The sequence below is a fragment of the Perissodus microlepis genome, chromosome 23, assembly GCF_051167445.1.
Source record: "Perissodus microlepis isolate ML-2025 ecotype Zambia chromosome 23, ASM5116744v1, whole genome shotgun sequence".
NCBI classification, from domain to species: Eukaryota; Metazoa; Chordata; class Actinopteri; order Cichliformes; family Cichlidae; genus Perissodus; species Perissodus microlepis.
The window spans coordinates 23,179,335-23,198,143 of record NC_140482.1 but is presented as its reverse complement, the minus strand read 5'-3'; the positions used below and the strand labels follow the sequence as shown (position 1 = coordinate 23,198,143).

The following is an 18,809-nucleotide window of genomic DNA, read 5'->3' as shown; positions in this document are numbered from 1 at the left end:
TTCAAAGAATTTCACAGCAAATCAGCCCTAGAGCATGATTTATGACAGTTCTTAGGTGCAATTGACTTTTCTCACCCAAACATTCTCATCATTGTGTCCGAATAATTCCATCTTTGTCTGATCTGACCATAAAAAATTCTCCAGAAGACACCTATTTGGCTTGTCCATGTAGGCAGCTGTAAATTTTAGTCATTGGACATTGGACACTTTCAAATCCCGTCTGAAAACCCAGTTTTATTCCTTGACTTTTAAATCAGAATGAGCTTGTATTACTTTTATTTATCTTATTTCTTACTCAAATCTTCTAATTTTATGATTCTTTTTCAGTTTATCTTATCATGTCTCCCTATGTTTTTATTTCTCTCAATTATCTTAATTGTACACCACCTTGGTCAACGGTTCTTGTTTTAAATGTGCTATATAAATACATTTGACTTTGACTGGTTTGTAATTTTTCAAACTTTACTCTTTCTTGTAATTCCCACGCGTGGCCACCAGAGGGCAGAAAAGACTCCAAACACCTGAAACACGACGAGCTTTGAGGTGGTCCAAGTAAAGCGCGATCCCGAAGTATCGCGATACTGACAGGTTGCAGGGAGCTTTCTGCGTCGCTCCTGTCGGCTTTTATTTATTTTTCTCTCGCTGAATTTTACTAAAATGACATTTTTATTTGACAGCGTATCAGTTAATAATTGAAGAGATTTTATTTTAGACCCGCAGCGGTGAGCACGGAGCAACATGGAGGTCGCTGAAGGTAAACAACAACAACAGCCAGTGAAATGATGCTGAGTTAGCCTGGTTAGCTTCAGGAGCTAACGTAAATAAAGGCTCCGCAGTGCTGTTTGTGCTGCTGGATCATTTCAGGTGTGAAGTCTGACAAACACAGTGGAGACTCTCGGTGGTGATTGCATTCATGTCAGAGGAGATAGTTGTTGTTGTTGTTCTTCAGGTAAAAGTGAGGAGATCTGCCCTCATCCTGTGATATGAGGCAGGTGAAATGTTTCCCCTCCTCCTTTTAACTCATCGTGATCTTTGAATTCAGTAAAGGCTGAGATAAAGGCTGACAGCACCCGGCTCCTCCTCCTCAGGATAAACAGAAATGCATATTATTAAAAACACGTGGATTTTTAATTTAAGCTTTTATTCTTATTTATATGAATGTGTTGAGCAGGTGAAATCTCATTAAACCGATGAGCATGGACATTAACGTTAAATAAACAGTGAGTGTTTACAAATCAAATTAACACTGATGACGTCCTCACTTTCTTCCAGGTGTGAGCGCCGCCACGCCCACGGAGGAGATGAATGGTGCCGGGAACCTGATGGACTTCCTGGATGAGCCTTTCCCCGATGTGAGCACGTACGAGGACTTCCACACCATTGACTGGCTGAGAGAGAAATCCAGGGACACGGACCGCCACCGTAAGGTGTGTGCTTCATCTATTCCTCTCCCTCCTCATTGTGAGGCGTGGCGCGTGAGCTTTTATTTGAAATCCACACAGCGAACCTGTAAGTTGATCCTGTGTTTCTGCAGATCACCAGCAAGAGCAAAGAGTCCCTCTGGGAGCTTATTAAGAGCCTGCTGGACGCCTGGTCGGGATGGGTGGTGATGCTGCTCATCGGCCTCCTCTCAGGTCAGGCTCGCCGTGTCTCTGATCTCCTCCTCCTCTTCGTGCTGCTGGGCTTAAAGTTCCCAGGCTTCATCTATCTAGCTTCCTTTTTACCTTTATTTCTGTTTCTTACTCTGTTGTTGAAGCTGCAGACGTCTCTCTGGATGTCCGAGCGACACCGGAAGAGAAACAGGAGCAATCTGAGAGTGATGAAGGTGTCTCTGACTCCTCCCCTTCTCCTCCACAGGGACGCTGGCCGGCGTGATCGACCTCGCCGTGGACTGGATGACGGACCTGAAGGAGGGTGTGTGCCTCTCAGCGTTCTGGTACAGCCATGAGCAGTGCTGCTGGACCTCCAACGAGACCACGTTTGACGACCGGGACAAGTGCCCACAGTGGCAGAAGTGGGCGGAGCTGATGACAGGCCACGCCGAGGTTGAGTTGCCCGCTTTTAGTGGTTGTGTGTGTTTCTTCAATGAGTGGACAGAGTGATGAGCTAACTCTGTGTTCTCTCAGGGAGCCGGAGCGTACGTGCTGAACTACTTCCTGTACATCCTATGGGCTCTGCTCTTCTCCTTCCTGGCGGTGTCGCTGGTGCGAGTGTTCGCTCCGTACGCCTGCGGGTCGGGAATCCCGGAGGTAACAAACTTTTTCACTGGATAAACAAATTCAATCAGTTGGAGTTGGCGCAGTTCATTTGAGCAGGCTTCTAATGAGGTGTGTTACTTGCAGCAGGTGGCATTAGGCCACGCCCCCATGCAAATACAGGAACTGAAGCCATGACATCAGTGGACACCATAGTTAGATGGTTTTTAACAGTTTTCCTGCGGGACTTTTTAAATGGAGTCTGATTGCGCTTTCAGCCGTGCGTTCGCTCTCACATGTCTCCGTCTGTTTGCATGTTTTGTGCAGATCAAGACGATCCTCAGCGGCTTCATCATCCGGGGCTACCTGGGGAAGTGGACCCTGCTGATCAAGACAGTCACTCTGGTGCTGGCCGTGTCGTCGGGCCTGAGCCTGGGGAAGGAGGGTCCTCTGGTCCATGTGGCGTGTTGCTGCGGAAACCTCTTCTGCAGCCTTTTCTCCAAGTACAGCAAGAACGAGGGCAAGAGGCGAGAGGTATGCTGCGGAAAAAACACTCCTGACCTTTGACCTTTTAAGGGCAGTGAGATTTCCTCACAGTGTGCACGCTCTCCCCTCGATGAAGGAAAAGTCACGTAGATGTATGTGTGTCTGCCTCCTGCAGGTGCTGTCGGCGGCGGCAGCAGCTGGAGTGTCGGTGGCGTTCGGCGCGCCCATCGGAGGAGTCCTGTTCAGCCTGGAAGAGGTCGGCTATCAGACCGGACACAGAGTATCTGTAGCTCCTCCTCCTCTCTCCTAACGATGTCCTGTGCTTCCTCCTGCAGGTCAGCTACTACTTCCCTCTGAAGACTCTGTGGCGCTCCTTCTTCGCCGCACTGGTCGCGGCCTTCACGCTGCGCTCTATCAACCCATTTGGAAACAGCCGCCTGGTGCTCTTCTATGTGGAGTACCACACGCCGTGGTACATGGCCGAGCTGGTGCCCTTTATCCTGCTTGGCGTCTTCGGCGGCCTCTGGGGGACTCTCTTCATCCGGGCCAACATCGCCTGGTGCCGGCGGAGGAAGACCACACAGCTGGGGAAGTACCCGGTCTTGGAGGTGATCGCCGTGACGGGGATCACTGCCCTTCTGGCTTACCCCAACCCATACACCCGCCGCAGCACCAGCGAGCTTATCTCAGAGCTCTTCAATGACTGTGGCGCGCTCGAGTCGTCGCAGCTCTGCGATTACGTCAACAACCCCAACATGAGCCGGCCGGTGGACGACATCCCGGACCGCCCGGCGGGACCTGGTGTCTACAACGCCCTGTGGCAGCTCACCCTCGCACTCATCTTCAAGATCGTTATCACCATCTTCACCTTCGGCATGAAGGTCAGTGCGAGGAAGACGATGGGCTGGAAGTCAGTGTTTGTTTCCTGTTTCTGTTTCCCTGAGCGGATCTCTTTCCTCTTCAGATCCCCTCGGGTCTCTTCATCCCCAGCATGGCGGTCGGGGCCATCGCCGGGCGGATCGTTGGGATCGCCGTGGAGCAGATGGCCTACCATCACCACGACTGGATCATCTTCAAGAACTGGTGCCGGCCCGGCGCCGACTGCGTCACGCCGGGACTGTACGCCATGGTGGGAGCCGCCGCCTGCCTGGGTGAGTGCACTGTTCACCCATTAGAAGCTTTAAGATGTAGACATGATGAGGCCTTGTGTCAGGCCTGCCTGAAACAAGCTGTTTTAGCTCCTCCCCTTTTAACCCAAGCTTTGTTCTGATTGGCTGCCCCTGGTAAACAGCAGAAACTTCTCACACTGTGAATGGTTGAATTAAGTCTCCTCCTGTGATGAAGCAGCTGTGTTTGTGTTGCTTCAGGCGGTGTAACGAGGATGACCGTCTCGCTGGTGGTCATCATGTTTGAGCTCACCGGCGGCTTGGAGTACATCGTCCCCCTGATGGCCGCCGCCGTCACCAGCAAGTGGGTGGCAGATGCATTCGGTAAGGAGGGCATCTACGAGTCACACATCCTGCTAAATGGCTACCCGTACCTGGACGTGCGGGACGAGTTCACCCACCGCACGCTCGCCACCGACGTGATGCGTCCCCGCAGGAACGACCCGCCGCTGGCTGTCCTCACGCAGGACTCCACGACAGTAGAGGATGTGGAGACGCTGATCAAAGACACGGACTACAACGGTTTCCCCGTGGTCGTGTCCAGAGAGTCAGAGAGGCTCATCGGCTTCGTCCAGCGCAGAGACCTCACGCTCGCCATCAGTAAGTCAACCGCAAATGCACGTTAGTCTTTAGTGAATCCGATCGAAATGTTTCCACTGACTCCTCCCCTCGATCCATCCACAGAGAACGCCCGTCAGAAGCAGGACGGCGTGGTGAGCAGCTCAGTGGTCTACTTCACCGAGGACGCACCGCAGCTGCCGGCGAGCAACCCACAGCCGCTTAAGCTGCGACGCATCCTCAACCTCAGCCCATTCACCGTCACCGACCACACGCCCATGGAGACCGTCGTGGACATCTTCCGCAAGCTTGGTCTGCGCCAGTGTCTGGTCACCAGGAGCGGGTAAGAGCACGCCAAATGCCATCTGCTGTTACAGCCTGAAATATGGAAACGGTTGAAAATTCTCTTTTTTTCTTTTTTTTTTTCCGCCTGTCTCATTTATGTTCTTTTGCCATCAGAATTATTGTCTAAAGGCAAAGAAAGATGCCCAATGGATTTACTTTACCAAATGGACCATCCCGGCCTTGCCGTATTGGTCTGTTTGATTGACCTTTGTTTTTATTGTTTATTTTATTTTATTTTCACTTGCTACACACGGGACAGACATGACTGGGGGAAAGAAAAGGGAGAAAGAAAGAGAGGTAGGGAAAGAAAAACAGTGGGGAAGAGGAACGGTGATAAAGAGCAAAAACCAAAAACAAACAAAACAAACAGACAAAAAATACATAAATTTATATCGATCACCTGGATCACCTGTTGAGAAAGAAAAAAGAGAAAACAAGCAAAAAAAGAGATCAATATAATAAACAACATCATCGTGATGATCTATGTGAAGTTAACAGCAAATACTAAATATTGAATATTATTGTGCAGCACATAGGATCGACAGCACACAGTGTGCTTTGAGGTAGGAGCCAAAAAGGGTGTAGTTTGTGTGTGTGAGCACCCGTGTGTACACCTGTGAGCATGAGTGCGCTTGTATTCAATGATCTGCTAGAGGGTTGAAACTTCTCAAAGAAACAGGGTCAGATTTCATTCAGGAAGCACCTACAAAGTCCCGAAAACATAGTTTCACTTTGTTGGTGACAAACTGGATCATTTGCAGTTGTCCTGCCACCAAAAATACTGTGAATACCTTGACTTTAGCAGTGACGTTCATCAGTAAAAACCCTGAAACCGTTTGTAGCTCAGAAGCTGATCTGTATTATTCCTTTAAAATGTCAGAGAAGGATTCTCTCCAGTCTGCAGGAAACAGAGAAGCAGCAGCTTCATGTTTCCTTCTCACCTCTGATGTCATTGGCTGCTCTGTTGGTAAGAGCAGCCAGTATTTCAGGGCTTTATCTAGAATAATAGAGATCGGGTGTTCAGTGCAGTGTTTTCTGTTCTATGTGCCAGTCTTTTTCTAAATATACAGTTTAAAAAAAAAGATGAGGAAGGTGAAGCTGGGCTGAAGTTTTTAAGGTCATATTTCTGCAGCAGCCGGCTTAGCTTAGATCAAAGAGATCAGCAGCTTTTTCATTAGGTTATTTTAAGGTCAAACGGCTCCCTCTAGTGACTCAATGAGATCATTTGTATTAATAGTTATGAAGAAAAGTGACATAAATAATTGTTAAAACTCCTGAAACCAATTAATTTATGACTTCTTTAATCTTTATTACATCTTTATTACCTCTGTTACTTATTTAAAAGAAATAAAAATAAAAATAGGTCTCCTATAACCAAGATTTAAATAAACGTATTCAATGTATTCAAATGTATTCAGTGTTTACTCACTTATATGAGAGGCCAGCTGGTGTTTAGAGGTCAGGACACTTTGTGATCCAGCCTGCAGTGTCCATGCTTTGCTGTTTCTGCCAGGAACAGCAACAGCAAAGGAAGCTGGGTCTTAGACTCAACTTTCTCCTGTAGTTGATTGATCTGTGTGATCAGAGTGGCTGTAAAGCTGATCTGGTTGCAGTTTCAGTTTGTCTCCTCTAATCTGCACATTCTTCCTTTACTCATCACATGGGCAGCGACCTCTGATCTTTGTTTGCATCCCTCCTTTGCAGGCGTCTCCTGGGCATCATCACCAAGAAGGACGTTTTGCGTCACATGGCCCAGATGATGAACCAGGATCCAGAGTCCATCATGTTCAACTAGCGTGAGAGGCGGGTTTACTGCCCTGATGGTGTAAATATGTCAAACTGGAAAGATGATGCCACGCTGCTCTGCTACCTGTGAAAAGCCCCTCCCACCTCCCTCGATATCCCCCCCGCAGTGGCAGGAAGGCTTTAAAACATAGTGAATCCACCTTAACGTCGTTCATTTGCTGCTGCTCGTTCAGTTTAGAGATTCAGATGAAGGGAAACTGCGACTTCAGGGCAGTGTGTGTGTGTGTGTGTGTGGAGTGAATCGCAGGGTTAACGATCATCTCTGATCATATTTAAATGAAATTTGGACCTCTGAGGCTCCGTGATGATTGTTTTTATTGATTCATGGTGTAGGTTTTAGAGATGATCTCATTCAGAAGGGTGTCTTTATTCTGCCTAGCTTTCCTCTCTTTTGGAGCTCAAATGGCTCTGTGTGTTAGATGTGTATATTTAACCCTAAAACACTCAGACTTTATAAAGATTTATAAAGTTTTAACATATTTAACATATTTGGTGAAGTGCTATTCCCCAAATATCCAGATCCAGACCTGTTGAGTGATCTTCAGGCCCGAAACATCAACATATTTAGAAAGTTTAGCTCTTCTTTGAATCTAAATTCAACTTTATCGGTTAAGAAAATGCACTGCAAGTATCTATGAAACACACACACTTCTGAATGAGATGATATTCAGTCATAACTGGAAAATGATCATGTGTATCTTTAAATCTGGAGGTGAAATGGGACCAGCTGTGAGGGTCACACACATCTGGAGCTGATTTTATTTGAAGTTGAGGACTTTGTTGCACTTTGTCTTGTTTTGTTGTACGTGTTGCTGCCATATTTATATATTACTGCTGCCTGTGTTCATGCGTCTGGTGGACATGCCAGCTCCCTCAACCACTAAACCTTGTTTGTTTGTTTGTTTTACTGTAGCATTGGTTGTTCTTCTAATTACCAGCCAATCAGATTCTTTGCACAGAGAGGAAATCACAAAGCTCTCCAACTAAACTCCACCCATAAAAATCAAAAAGCAACCCTGATCTTAGAGGATCGGTGTGCACCTCTGAACCGCTTCCAGTCATCTCAGCTGTTTTCCTCATAGAGACGACCTCCCCTGGACCCTGAATGACCAGCTTTGACCTCGGTACATATCCATAAAGTTGTAGTTTGATGACCTTTGGAATAGTTTTGGGGTTTTCACGAGTTTATCAGATCAGAGAAGAGCTTTAAGGCTTCCTCCTGGTTGAATTTCAGTGGGTAAGAAGTTAAAATGCTCTGTGGTTGTCATGTTTGGCCTGATTGCACAAAGATTTAACATCTAATTTAACACCAAACCAGAAAACTTAAAAAGCAAACAGCGTCCATTAGAACAGCTCCCAGAGCAGGCAGCTCAGAGTGTTTCTTTCCTGCACTGCAGGAGGGGAAAAAGCTAATTTTCATCATTTTATTTGCTGCTGAGGCATTTAATCCACATTATTTCTTTGGTACTACATTTATATTTGATATTAATGATCAAAGCTGTAATTTGCAGGAGAGAGGGCGGCTGCAGCAGATTTTACCCCTAAAGCAGCTGAAAAGACTCTTTTCTTCTCCTTGTTGAGGAGATGGTTTGAAGACATCTGACGTTTTATTTATTTATTCAGTGTTGAAGGTGTTTGTTTTGACTCGTTTAAAGAGAAGATGGTCACTAAAGGACTTTTAGAGAGCTGTGTCCAAATATCAGTGGTGCTGGAAGCAGTCCAGAGCTGCACGAGGAGGCGATGGAATGAGCTTCGTTTCCTCCTCTAAGTTCCTATTTAACAATATGAAACCTGCTTTAGTTGCTCTAAAGGCTCCCACACATAGTCACAGGCCCTAGTTCTAGTTCAAATAAGCTAATCGAGCTCTTTCTTTTAATCACAAACTGGATTTAAAGACAAAGCAAAGGGAAAATGTTGCCAAGTCACTCATAATTAAAGGCCATGTGAGCGACGCTTTGCGTTTCACTCTAGTGAATCATCTAAGAGAAGCTAAGTCAGAGAAACGGTGTGTGTCTGCGTGTGTGAGCCTTTAAAGCAGCGGTTTCATATCCACCAGTCTGATGCTGCTTTAACACTTTAAGGTACTGTGAGCTCCCGTTATGTAAACTGACATTAACTAACTGTTACCATGTGAAGATGTGATAATGTGTCCACGAAAGTCATTTTAAAGCTGATCTGAGCGTGCTCAGTGCTCGTTGTGTTTGTGTTGGTGTGGAAAGACGCGGCTGCTGCTGACACTCCACACAGACGAGAACCTTTGAGGGAAACTCGTTCGTTTAGTGTTTTCTTTGACAAATGCCACCAGAATGTACCGGAAAGCTCTCTGTGCTGTAAATACTGAACGTTTAGTGTTTGTTAAGTTAGTGTGTTTCAGACAGGATAACATCAACTCCACGTTTTATTTGAATGGTGGGTGGTTATGAGGTAGAAATCACACATCTGCACTTTTGTTTGTGGGCTTTGGAAATAAAGGGACTGAAGAACAAATGAAAACTTTGAACTTAACCTCAGAATAAACTCGACTCTGAGTCCTCCTTCCCTTTTTTATTTATTTTTTACTTAGAAGCTTTTAAAAACTCTAATCACACAGAATCAACAGTAATTTAATCAAAACTGGATCCATTTTTTAAAAAATATAAAAAATATTTACTCACAGTTTCACATCAGTGGGATCAGTAAAGCATCCATCTGTTTAAATGAACTGGATTAGTCCACCAGATGGCGCTGGTCGTTCAGACCTCCTGACAAGCCTGTCTGTTTCCTGCCACAGTCCAAACACGTCCACATTAGCTTCACCTAATTTAAGTGTGGTTATTTCTCTGACTTCACCTGTCGCTGTGGGATACGCTCCAGCCCCTCTGTGACCTTACAAAATAGATACAATAGATCAAAACAGACAGTCTGCTCTGAAGTGAGAAGCATTAACTCCTTTCTTAAAGATCATCAAACATTAAAAGCAGCCTGAATCCAAACAACGCCATAAAAACTGTAAGATTAACACCACACATTTTTATTTATTAAGATTTCTGATGTAACACAGCCAGTAATCTTTCAAGAAAGAGTCTGTGTCAACAATTTGTGGACTGGACACTTCCTCCTCTTTGGTTGCTCTCTCCATCTCCAACTCTGTAATAAAAACTCTTCCTCTGCACTGTGTTAGTTTTTCTGTTTGTTTGTTTTTTTCATTTGGATCTTGCTTTTATTATCTCTAATTATCTCTTATGAAAACAGAACTGTCTGAGCACATTAATATCTTTTACATATTAACTGTTTCATTCGGTGTTTCAATACCAACTTTTTGATCTGCACAAAACTGCTTCTGCATCAAAGCAGTAAGATTAACATGGTGCAGTTTATTAGAGCCAAACTTAAAGCTGCTGCTTTTACCTTGTGTCATTACTATTCACAGTTAAAACGTGTTTTCTCTGTAGCTGTGAACAGCTGAACTCGTGTTTTTGTTGTACCGCGGACAGAGGTGACAGCACAGCAGTGGTTCTCCAGAGCCAAGATGGTCTGAGCATTGCATTTGAGATAAATCCACATTAACCACAGGGAGACACATCCCGATGTTAAGACCGCCATGTTTATAAACCTGACCGTGTAGACTTCCTTTGAACTTCCTGTATGTGATCCATGATGTGGACATCAGCTGTGTTTGTCAGTAATAGCCCGACACAAAGCTTACTACACTTTTAAAGATACATAACTGCAATATTATTTCCATTTCAGGCTTTTTTATGTGTTTGTTTTTAGAGTCCACAGACCCACCAACAGCAGTTTTTATATAAAAACACCAACTTCTCCTGAATTTAATTGATGTTTATGTTTCTGAGGTAAAGGTGTTTCCCTCCTGGTTTTCCAGCCATCTGGGTGACACAGAGACAGTACTTCTCAAACAGGAAATTCTGCAGCTCCATGTGGAATTCCGTCAGGAAGTCCAGGTCGGTGTACATGACCTGGAGCAGCACCAGCATCTCCGCCTCTCCCCACTGCCTGTCAGCAGCACCACAGTATATGTGTGTGAGAGTGTGTTTTATGTGGGTTGGCACTGACCGGTTGTCAATGATGGGAGTCTTTTGTTTTTTTAGATGTTCTCACACTTCTTCCATTACCTGCAGGGACCTACAGCAACAGAGACACAGTGCTGCCCCCAAAGGCAAAATAAAGCAACTACATGTTTATAAAAACCTGTTATATCCTCAGTCTGACTGATATTTATTTTGTTATTACATAAACAGCTCTTTAATTTGCAGTTACATCTGTGTGGTGTTGGACTCTTTATCTGGCAGCACGCTCAGAAACTGGCCACAAATGAACTAATAATACAAGTGAAACTTGTTGTTATGATACTTTAATAACGTTTTTATATTATGACAAAAATATGACAATAATGACACATTAAGTCATAACCTTGAGCATTTGTATTACATCACTGGATACAAATCAGATAGTCATAATTATGATATTAAGGCTCATTATTGTCTGATATGAGGCATTAAGTCATTGTTAATTATTAATTAGAAGATGCTAAATCTTAATTTTAAGATATGATGAAGGCAAAGCTTCTTATAAGTATATGAGGTCCAAATATCAAAAGAAAGACATTCATGAGTATGATAATAAAGTTCATTATCATACTAAAGTCATCTCATATGAGACACCAAATGATTGTTATGAGAATTTCCATCAAACCTGTGCGATACTAACTTGTAATTAAGGGATAATAAGTCATAATTATGCTTACTCACATTGTTATTGGTGGCAGTCTTCCATAGGGATTTATTATTAAAGGTTTAGCTACTAAATCTTAAAGGATGGGGAAGTAAAACGTTCCTTCACTGTTTATTGTAATGAGTGAACTATCCAGCTTGTTCCACAGTATTTTAGTTTCACTTCGGTGTTATTTTTCCCTGATGTGAAGACACATCCCTGATAGGTCAGGGCCCTGGCTGTCACATGGCTTATTCATGACTCTCTTGAGATGGACGAGGCTCTTTTAACCACATAGAGGTCAGACCCTCACTCTGAAGCTGCAGGGGCGTTCATGAAAAACAGAAACGTACTTACTTACATCATTCCTGATTTCTTAGTTTTTGTGTATTTGTCATGCTTACATGTTCCAGATCATCAAACACATTTAACACTAGACAAAGAAAACACAAGTAAATACAAAATCATTTCTTCACTGAGTGAAAAATGCTATCCAAACCTACCTGCCCCTGTGTGAAAAAGTGATTGCCCTATAAACCTCATTAATGGTTCTTGTGCAACTCTTGGTAGCAATCAAGTGTTTGCGATAACTAGCAATGAGTCATCACTGTGGAGGATCTTCAAGATCAGCTTTTGTCTCATCAGTCCACAGAGTATTTTTGCCCAGTCTCTTTCTTATTGTTGAATCATGAACTCTGACCTTAACTGAGACAAGTGAGCCCTGCAGTTCTGTAGATGTTGTTCTGGGTTCTGTTGTGACCTCCTGGATGAGTCATCAGTGCACTCTTGGAATAATTTTGGTTGCCCGGCCACTGCTGGGAAGGTTCACAACTCTTTCAGGTTTACTCCATTTGTGTAAAATGGCTCTTTATTTGGTTCACTGCACTCCTGGAGCCTTACAAATGGCTTTTTAACACTTTTCCAGACTGATAGATGCCAGTGACTTTGTTTCTCAGCTGTTTCTGTAGCTGTTTCAACTCTTTTAGCCTGCCTCATTTTGTCATACATGTTCTGTTTTAATTCAAATTGAACTCAGTTTTCCAAAAATGTGGTTAACCACAGGTAATTTGCAGTGAATTTCTTTTTCACATACGGCCAGATATGGATAGCTTTTCCCCCCCCTAATAAATAAAATCATCATTTCAATACTGCATTTTATATTTAGTTGGCTTATCTTTTAAAAAGAATATATTAAAATTTGCTTGATGATCTGAAACACGCAAGTGCGACAAATATGCCAAACAAATCTAAGCAATCAGCACATTTACAGCCCTTACGTTCACAGTGTGCATAGTGACTTCTTCTGAGACTTTTAGACAACCGGATCAAAATGCAGGCACTGTGTCTAACCTTTGAGATCTGCAACAGAGCAGTGGTCTCCAAACTCAGTTCTCTCCAACTTCTCATTCACCATAAAAATAAATAAATAATTTTTGTTGTCATCTCGGAGCCAAGTTGGGCCCGGCCTGCTCCAGAAACGAAAATGACACCTCTTGACTCTGACAGGCACACCTTGAATTTTTAAAAGGGGTCACCTGAGGCTGACGGGAGAGCCCTCCCAACCATGTACGCCCTCCTCCGGCTGTAGTTGCGCGCTTCTGCCGGGAGGTGTCGCGACTATGCGGCTTCACTCGACTCGCTGCAGGACTCTACGGCGTCTGGCAGGGGTCATGATTTGATTTACTACGGCAAATAATAATCTTCCCCTTTCTTCCCCTTAGCAGCGGGCAGCTCGTCAGTTAGAGAGGTGAGGGGTTAGAAGCACAGAGATGGCGTGAGCTGCCAGAAGATTAAGATTTCACCAGCGAGGAAGTGATCGCCGAGCCCCACGGAGGAAAGTAACGGTAGTTTGTGGCCGGAGGCAGCATCGCCACTTCTGACTTTTTTCCCTCGGAACGAGTCAGTCCATCCGGTGAGTGGATTTACAGCCGGTCGCTGAATTAATAACTAGTTAATTAAGCCGCCAGGAGTCCGAGAGACAGGTTAGAGGCGTTCGCGGCTCTCCTGCGGGGAGAACAGGGTTGAATTTCCCCGCATAGCTAGCACCAGCTCGGCTGTATTTTTGGATAGAAAGAAGGCTATCAGCGAGCTAGCAGCTGAAGCTAACAGCTCAGTTAAACTGTCCTGACACCTAACTTAATGGTCACCTGTGTTAGCGCCACTTAACGGCCCGTTAGCTGAAAGCACAGAGGCACTGCTAGGACCACGCTAGGATCTGGAGGTCAACAGGCTGGAGCCTTTTAATCTGGAGGTGATAGTTGTGGAAACTTGGCTCTAATTCTCGCCTTTTTTGTTCTCCCCCTCATTAAATCACAGCAAAGCTGTGCAGGAGAATGAAGCCCAATGTCGGGCACAGCCCTCCGCAGCAGGACAGCCTGGAGCTCTCTCCTTCTTCCACATTAGCTGCCTCCTAAGCACAAGCGCCGAGTACGAATCCTGCTGCAGGTCCTGCCAACTATAACACCTCTGCTGGACCACAGGTGAGGAGGAGTGAGGAGGGAAAACAAGACCACCTGGGAGAGTCTGCTTCCTGCAGCCATGGAGGAGGAGGTGGAGGCGGTGAGCATGGAGTACCTGCTGGAGCAGGTGACGCAGAAGGACCTGGGGAAGAGGCTCCAGGTGGGCCAGGAGGTCATGGAGCTGATCCTGGATGAGGAGAGGTCCCCGGAGCTGGAGCAGGACCAGAGCATGCTGGACAGGATGGTGGACTGCGTGGCCAGCTCCTGGGTCAATTCCAGCAACTTCAAGGTGAGCAGAGCAGCAGCAGCTGGGTGGAGGGTGGAGATGGGGTAAAAAAGAAAAAAAAGATCCCAGTCCTCACATCTGTCAGCGTGCTCATGAATACAGCACTTCAGCCTCAGCTGTTGCAGTACCGAGGGAGTGGTGCTTTTATTTAGTTGTGAAACTCGGCTGGAGAAGTGCCCTTAATATAGAGTGTTGGCTGGGTGTGTTAACTGTCTAACACACCATTTCATTAGGTTTCTCATCCCTCACTGAGTGTCTTTAATAAAAAAAGAGCTGAATGGCTGGTCGTTTTGGGAAGGAAACACTGTTTAAGTCACGATGAAAGTCACTGTATTCCTTCTGAGAAGGTGGGGAATTCCTGAGCTGTGGAAACCAAAAATTTTGAAGCCGACCTGTAATAACATGGCTTTAAACAGCTCGATAAAATTGAGAATTGGCCAAACAAAGCCCCACTAAATACAAGTGTGGTGTTTATTCTGCTATCTTTACCCTCCAGTGGTGTTGTAATGTTTGGCTTCCTGTTGACAAATGACACATCTTTGTAATGTCAGCTGATGTCCTGAGAAATGACTGAAGTTAAGAGTTGAATTTCTGGTTATTTTAGGACCAGGATAAGTTATTAACAACTTAGTGATATGCAAAAGTCTTCTTGGGGTAAGCTTTGAAAATGATGGTGAAAACCTGCTGAGCAGTTTTCAGTGCTTCTTGGTTTCAGATTGTGTTAGTGTACAGTGCCATTTGAAGGAGATTTAACCATCCTTTCTGTTAAATAGAAGAAAATAGAGTCCAGAATTCTGATTTATTTTATTGTCATTTTTTAAGGTGGTACTTTAAGTCTCCCTGCCTCTTATTTCCCACCTCGTTTGTGTGTTTGAGCCTGAGACAGAGCAGCTCCTCGTGGAGCGCTGCTCTGTCTGAGAGCTGATGAATAACCCACCAGCCTGTTTACCTTCAGCTGCAGTCAGCCCGGTTCCCCGTGCTGCTCGATTAGCATGCTGTACATGGACGTTTGCTGCTGCCGCCGCTGGTGCTGGTTAATCAATAGAGATGGGAGTAGTGCACAGTAATGTAGAGCTGCTTTAAGCTGATGATGTCACTTTTTAATGCAGCGGTGCCAGAGAGGACGAATCAGAGTCGTGCTGACTCCACAAATATGCAAAATCAAACAAAAACAACCATCTGCTGTTTAAGTTTGTGTAGTTTAAACAAACGAAACTGTCAATGAACCCTCGTGTTTCACGCCGGTCAGATAGAAAGGCTGCGTGTAAATGTGCCAGACTTAGCCAAACAGATGCTGAATAAAAGCACATAATTGATTAATCGATTAATCATAGAGCATCTAAGGACAGTTACAGAGCTCCTGACCCTGATGATGGATTTACTCAACTGTTGCCATTTTTCACCAGCTCTGCTTCTTATACAAACTACATGTAGCTACCCAGTTCTTTTCTAATATTACTTATTAAAAATGCCTTAAAACTCAAAGCCAGACTGTGGGAACAAACCGTCCAACATATCTGAGGCTTCTGTAATGTCTCTCAGGTTTCCTTCATATATGTTCTTCTCATGGTCGTGTTTTTGTTGGGTTCAGTTAAGTTCACTTTTATTTATATAGCAGCAATTCACAGCAACATTCAGTTAAAGACCGTATAATAACACAACGAAAACCCCAATAATCAAACGGCCCCCCTATGAAAAAACATTTGGCGACAGTGGGAAGGAAAAACTCTCTTTTAACAGTACGACTAGTTGGAGTTGAGGGGAGGAAGTCAGGACAAATTTATGGATTTGTTTCTGATATAGGTAGAGTCTGTGTTACCTGATTTAATAGAAGGTTTTTTCCTGTCTGATAGACAAAAAAACAAAAACAAACGGTGTTAATATTCAGTGAATGAAAACCCCAATGGTAAAAATGCTTTGGTGGAAGACCAGATGTTTTTTTAATAAACATCTGTTTTACAAAATAGATGTTTGCACCATTGTCTACCAAAGGAAACCCTCTGATGTGAATCACAGCTCCTGAACGGCTGCTGAACTTTTAGTCTTATTAACTAAAATGCCGGATTTTTCACTGGAGTCTGGTGTGGCATCATTTCACTCAGTAGTAAGAGCAGCAGACACATACGGACCAATCATATCGCTGCATCCCGCGCTGCCCTGGAAACACAGCCTCCTGTCCGTCCTGGTGATGTCTGTGGGGCCGTAACGAGGACGGCGAGGCTCCCAGGCGAGCACGGCAGAGGCAAGCTTAATTTACCAGCACCCATTAGCCCAGTTTCCTGCTCTGTGTGAGCGAGCCAGCAGGTCTGACAGAGACTCAGCTTCCAGCCAGTCGCTGCTGTTAACAGGGCACTAAAACCTTCCAGCGCTGAGTGTGAAGGATGGAGGAGGGCTCCTTCACATGCTGTTAGGATAATGGCTCGGGTTAATCGATCACAGGCCTCTGATGTAAATTAAAAGGCTGTCCAGCCAGCTGTAAATACAGGCTGCTTATGGGCGGCCTCTTATGGCAAAAGTGAAGTGCTTAAACATGAGGGAGGGATTTAAGATGATATGAATAATGGACACATGTTTAGATTCATCTCCACATTGATTTCTTCCTGTCTTTAGTGGGTCAAATGTCAGAAACACTCATTTTATTTGTAGTAGTCGAATTATTCAAATGTCACCACAAAATCCAAAGATATTCACTTTATCATCATGTCGAAAAGCAGCAATTCTCCCTCTTCACATACTCATGTCCAGATGTTTTTGGGTGATCTAAAGGTTAAAGGTCATATTTTGGACTACATATCTGCTCTTTGTGATATGATATGGAGCTGAGAATAGAAAACACTGTGATAAACTGAGTGTTCAGAGCAGTCTGAAACCTGAGCTTTAGCTTCTCTGGGATTGCGTTTACATATTTGAAGTGTTGGCAATGTTTAATATGAATCCCCACTTCTTATTCGGGAGACATGTGACAGTAAGTAAGAAAAATTTAAACAGATCCCTGTAAACCTGAAAGTGTTTTTCATAATCCAGATTATTCCCACTCAGAATGAACCACAAATCTCCATCAGTCTGCATACGGTTATAAAAGTGAGTCTATAATACCTTAGTTATAAGATGTCAAAGCATTTTCCTCATATTTCACAATTAATTCATTGCACAATTAATAAACAAAAGTGTATTTTATGTAAGTGAGACCTACCCCAAAATAAGTGACCTCAATGGCTTTCCTTTGGTGGACACCAACAGATTTCATATGCAGGGAAAAAAAACTGTTATCAGTTAATCATTTTAGTCACTTCTAACATCATGATGTATTTAATATTTTTTGTCAGAATCAGTGAAAATACCCATCTTTTACTCTTTTATAGATACACAGTCGATTTATTAGTAAGCAAACAATCATTAGTTGAAATAACAAAACCAAACCACAGCTCATATGAAAATTTGGGTTATTATCTAAAAAGTGTGACTTAATAATGCAAAATTTCAAGTTATTTTCTCCAAAGTTTGAGTCAGTAACATGAAATTTTGAGACAATAATTGGTTTAATAATTTTTGACTTATGGATGGCAACTTTTTATTTTCTTCTTTTTAGTGGGAGAGACAAGATTCCACAGAAAACTGAAAACATGTGAGATTAAATCAAATCTAAGAGCTCAATGAACGAAAACATAAATGCAACAAAAACCGGAATAAGTTAAAAAAAAAATTAAAGAACCGAAATAAAGTATAAAGTATACAGTAGGTATAACATTCAATTTGAAAAAAAAATGTATATATATATATATATATATATATATATATATATATATATATATATATATATATATATAAATTTTTGTTTGTTTGTTTTTTTAAATTATATAAAATTTAAAAGACGCTCAGTGAATATCACTCCAAGTATATAAGAGCTTACAGGTAAATATGTAACACATTTGAGTATGAATATATAAAAACGAAGTATCTTCATAAATTTAAATAAAGTCCTAGGAAGAAGAATGGCGTTGTTATACAATGAAAATTTATTGTAATTAACTCGTACAAATATCTACGTCATTGTCGTTCCGCTCTCCGTCCAGCAGATGGCACCATAGCGGAGGCGGTCTTTTTATTTCAGTCATTCTTACATTAGTCACGTTCAATCGCTCTCTGTTGTTGAGAGTTTCCAAAAATTGCACCGTGGTCTGAACTCGCGGTTCAGGTGGTGCGTCTGTGTTGATATGGTGTCAGCAGGGAAGCTCTCACTACGCGTTCATTGAGTTTCCCAAACCACCCCAAGACAAGGAAAGTTATGTTCTCGTCCCCGGAAGCGCTGATAGTAAGATCTGCACAGTGGCTACACTCACGGTTCACAATCAGGTCAGCGCTTCAGCTCACAGGACCGCAGATCACACTGTTAGCTCACATCACAGGTACACCAGCAGCCTTTATTCGGCCTTTTTCTACCTTTTTAGAGCTGAAACCGCTGCTTTTCCGTGTTACCCATAACCCTTTGCGGCTCATATTCAAATACTGTGCTGCTGCGGCGCTGTGGAGCTGTCGGCGCAGGAGGAGGAGTCACTGTGGATCAGTTTAACCGCCCGTGTGATGGTTTGTGTGTTTCAGGTGGTTTTACTGGGGATGGATATCCTGTCGGCTCTGGTGAGCCGGCTGCAGGAGAGATTCAGGACACAGGTTGGAACTGGTGAGCCTCTCCTCGTTATTTACTGCACACATAATAACAGTATAACAACATGAGCTTCAGCTTACTTTTAAAAATTACTTTAACCTGTTTTTGTTAGTTTTAGATAGATGTATTTATACT

General features: G+C 43.7%; 2 protein-coding genes and 1 non-coding gene across 17 annotated transcripts in view; 2 read left to right on the top strand and 1 right to left on the bottom strand.

The window, feature by feature from the left end:
- The first annotated feature begins 549 nt into the window (after positions 1-549).
- clcn4 (Cl-/H+ antiporter 4) lies at positions 550-9,707 on the top strand. Its single transcript, XM_084921563.1, has 12 exons — positions 550-754; positions 1,273-1,427; positions 1,535-1,634; positions 1,858-2,045; positions 2,127-2,249; positions 2,523-2,729; positions 2,857-2,937; positions 3,017-3,562; positions 3,646-3,832; positions 4,049-4,447; positions 4,532-4,748; positions 6,455-9,707. Exons 1-12 carry the CDS (start codon positions 739-741, stop codon positions 6,543-6,545), a joined length of 2,310 nt encoding a protein of 769 aa, XP_084777689.1. The 5' UTR covers positions 550-738; the 3' UTR covers positions 6,546-9,707.
- Positions 9,708-12,883: 3,176 nt separating this feature from the next.
- The window catches only part of LOC146361470 (CLIP-associating protein 1-A-like), a 52,884-nt gene continuing 46,958 nt past the window's right edge, over positions 12,884-18,809 (top strand). For 11 of the 15 annotated variants that reach the window (XM_084920962.1, XM_084920957.1, XM_084920956.1 and 8 more), the window contains exons 1-3: positions 12,884-13,178; positions 13,583-14,014; positions 18,611-18,689. In XM_084920962.1, coding sequence (XP_084777088.1) covers positions 13,805-14,014; positions 18,611-18,689 — 289 coding nt within the window. In that variant the 5' untranslated portion in view covers positions 12,884-13,178; positions 13,583-13,804. The remainder of the gene's footprint in view (positions 13,179-13,582; positions 14,015-18,610; positions 18,690-18,809) is intronic. The other 4 variants (XM_084920966.1, XM_084920968.1, XM_084920967.1 and 1 more) reach the window with 1 other exon arrangement.
- Positions 18,167-18,295, bottom strand: LOC146361471 (U4atac minor spliceosomal RNA). Its single transcript, XR_014799579.1, has one exon. It is a non-coding gene; the product is annotated as a U4atac minor spliceosomal RNA (small nuclear RNA).

What these genes read in the sequence shown, in the direction of transcription:
- clcn4 (XM_084921563.1), top strand. An exon ending in GCGGGTCGGGAATCCCGGAG is followed by an intron (nt 2,250 to 2,522) that starts GTAACAAACTTT and finishes TGTTTTGTGCAG; the next exon opens with ATCAAGACGATCCTCAGCGG. An exon ending in GGGAGCCGCCGCCTGCCTGG is followed by an intron (nt 3,833 to 4,048) that starts GTGAGTGCACTG and finishes GTGTTGCTTCAG; the next exon opens with GCGGTGTAACGAGGATGACC.